At 44.6% G+C, this 3118-nt stretch overlaps 1 protein-coding gene across 1 annotated transcript; it reads right to left on the bottom strand.

Annotated features, from left to right (window-relative positions):
* Positions 1-922: 922 nt before the first annotated feature.
* Positions 923-2900, bottom strand: LOC139395232 (G-protein coupled receptor 4-like). The gene is made up of 3 exons (XM_071142881.1): positions 2874-2900; positions 2381-2434; positions 923-1931 (listed from the first exon to the last, which is right to left on the bottom strand). The coding sequence occupies exon 3, from the start codon at positions 1837-1839 to the stop codon at positions 982-984; it is 858 nt and encodes a 285-aa protein (XP_070998982.1). The 5' UTR covers positions 1840-1931; positions 2381-2434; positions 2874-2900; the 3' UTR covers positions 923-981.
* Positions 2901-3118: the final 218 nt, after the last annotated feature.

Genomic DNA, 3118 nt, shown 5'->3' on the forward strand with positions numbered 1-3118 from the left:
GAGGAGGCAGGGTAGCCTAGTGGTTAGAGTGTAGAGGCGGCAGGGTAGCCTAGTGGTTATAGTGTAGAGGGGGCAGGGTAGCCTAGTGGTTAGAGTGTAGAGGAGGCAGGGTAGCCTAGTGGTTAGAGTGTAGAGGAGGCAGGGTAGCCTAGTGGTTAGAGTGTAGAGGAGGCAGGGTAGCCTAGTGGTTAGAGTTGATAGGAGTTATACATAGTGAATCGTACAGATACAGTCCATTACCCTAGTGGTTAGAGTGTAGAGGAGGCAGGGTAGCCTAGTGGTTAGAGTGTAGAGGCGGCAGGGTAGCCTAGTGGTTAGAGTGTAGAGGAGGCAGGGTAGCCTAGTGGTTAGAGTGTAGAGGAGGCAGGGTAGCCTAGTGGTTAGAGTTGATAGGAGTTATACATAGTGAATCGTACAGATACAGTCCATTACCCTAGTGGTTAGAGTGTAGAGGAGGCAGGGTAGCCTAGTGGTTAGAGTGTAGAGGAGGCAGGGTAGCCTAGTGGTTAGAGTTGATAGGAGTTATACATAGTGAATCGTACAGATACAGTCCATTACCCTAGTGGTTAGAGTGTAGAGGAGGCAGGGTAGCCTAGTGGTTAGAGTGTAGAGGAGGCAGGGTAGCCTAGTGGTTAGAGTGTAGAGGAGTTATACATAGTGAATCGTACAGATACAGTCCATTACCCTAGTGGTTAGAGTGTAGGGGCGGCAGGGTAGCCTAGTGGTTAGAGTGTAGAGGAGGCAGGGTAGCCTAGTGGTTAGAGTGTAGAGGAGGCAGGGTAGCCTAGTGGTTAGAGTGTAGAGGAGGCAGGGTAGCCTAGTGGTTAGAGTTGATAGGAGTTATACATAGTGAATCGTACAGATACAGTCCATTACCCTAGTGGTTAGAGTGTAGAGGCGGCAGGGTAGCCTAGTGGTTAGAGTTGATAGGAGTTATACATAGTGAATCGTACAGATACAGTCCATTACCCTGCATCTGTCCTACCTGGAGCCTTCTACTACACTATCAGTCATGGTCATAGTGTTGGTGACCTGACTCTGCTCCTCGTCACCCATGAGCTTGCCGAAGCAGGGGAAGGCCAGAGTGTCCTTAGCTCCCTTTCTCATGAACACATAGAGTAGGGGATCCACAAGGGGGCTGAATCTCTCAAAGAGGGTCCCGATCTTTACATTTGTTCGGCCTGTTACCCCTGATATCAGATATTGTATGATGAGGGGTAGGAACAGGACTGTGTAATTGCCCAGCACAAGGGCCAGGGTACCAATAATCCGTCTCTGTTCGACAGCTGGCACAGAGATGGAGACGGACAGAGCTTTCAACGTGCCCACGAGGAAGAATACGAGCAACGGAAAGGGTATGAGGAGGTTAACTGCAAACAGAATCAGTTTCCTCTCGAGAGTCGGTGTGAGGTAGAACACGCAGATTTGGATGAAAGGGATAACCCAGATAACGGAGGACATTATGAGCGAGTATTTGATGTTACGACGAAAACGGTACCAGAGAGGAAATGCAATCACAAGATATCTCTCCAGAGCAACACATACCATGAAACTAATGCTCGCACTGATACCGAAGAAATCAATAAAAAGTACAATCATTTTCCAGGCACCAGACGGGTTGAACGGCCTCATGCAGATCTGAACGAGATCTGCAATAAGAAGGTTGATAACGTAGACCGGAGCGATGTGATCAGCTCGGATCAGGAAGTACATGGCATAAATGGACAGACAGATCAGAGGAAAGCCGATGGAGAACGTTGTCCACTGTACGACGGTTTCAACGATGCTCCAAGTGGATGGGACGTCGTCCGTGACATTGTAGAGGTTTTCTCCAGCCATCCTTGGTGGTGCTTGTTGTTGCAGGAACTGGTTGATGGCAGGGTTCTTCAGATTCCCGAGTTCAAGGGCCTTAATATTTTCCTGTTGTGCTCCTACACTCAGAGAAAACAAAGTGAAATAGCTGCTGTTTTACTCTATAACATCTAAGATTCCAGTCATGATTCTTTAAAACAGGTCTAGTTTTGACCTCAATGATGCATCTTTACTCTAAATCTAAAAGCATTTCCCTTCTAAAGAAACAGGAAGTATGCTCAATATACTTCTACGTTCTGCATATTTTTAGTAAAACTGAACATGTAATACAAAATAGACCTGTCAAAGTGCAATGTCTATAGACATGAACCTTCTTACATTGTGTAAATGTTAGGATACCTTAAAACGTCTCTTTTTATGCAATTAACTAATCAATTGAGCCATTACTACGTGTTTTAATGAATATCATATAATAGAAAAAAACTAAGAAAAACTAAGTCATCACGTGAAGCACAAGAACAGTTGAAATAGCCATTTCAACCATGTGGAATCTACAGTATTGTCTTACCTGGTGGTTCAATTAGATTAACTGGCGTTCGTCTTGTAGCGCCTATCAAATCAACTAATTATCAGGAAGTGGAAATGCAAGTTAGAAACATGCCATTCTTTTTTACAGCACAGATACAGATACAGCACAGATACTCTCAGATACTCACAGATACTCATAGATACTCACAGATACAGCACAGATACTCACAGATACAGCACAGATACTCACAGATACAGCACAGATACTCACAGATACAGATACAGCACAGATACTCACAGATACTCACAGATACAGCACAGATACTCACAGATACTCACAGATACAGCACATATACTCACTGATACTCACAGATACTCACAGATACAGATACAGCACAGATACTCACAGATACAGCACAGATACTCACAGATACTCACATATACTCACAGATACAGCACAGATACTCACAGATACTCACAGATACAGATACAGCACAGATACTCACAGATACAGATACAGCACAGATACTCACAGATACTCACGGTGCACACCCAGTGACAATACAGCATGTACGTCTGAGCCTTAAATACTGTGAGACAGGAAGTCCACCACTCCAGGATGTCAAAAGTCATTGCACAATTTGTGTTACTGTAGCATTTGTCTTCGATAGCTGATTGGTCAGGGAGATCATGTGACATTACCACCAGTGGTTAAAAGATCCCGGACCTAATCCATTCCACACTAAGTTTCTACTTCGATGTATTTCAGAATGACAAC

Source organism: Oncorhynchus clarkii, unplaced genomic scaffold, assembly GCF_045791955.1.
Source record: "Oncorhynchus clarkii lewisi isolate Uvic-CL-2024 unplaced genomic scaffold, UVic_Ocla_1.0 unplaced_contig_13799_pilon_pilon, whole genome shotgun sequence".
Lineage (NCBI taxonomy): Eukaryota > Metazoa > Chordata > Actinopteri > Salmoniformes > Salmonidae > Oncorhynchus > Oncorhynchus clarkii.

Excerpts from the sequence above, each read along its gene's own strand:
- LOC139395232 (XM_071142881.1), bottom strand. The coding sequence starts at position 1,839 with ATGGCTGGAGAAAACCTCTACAATGTCACGGACGACGTCCCATCCACT.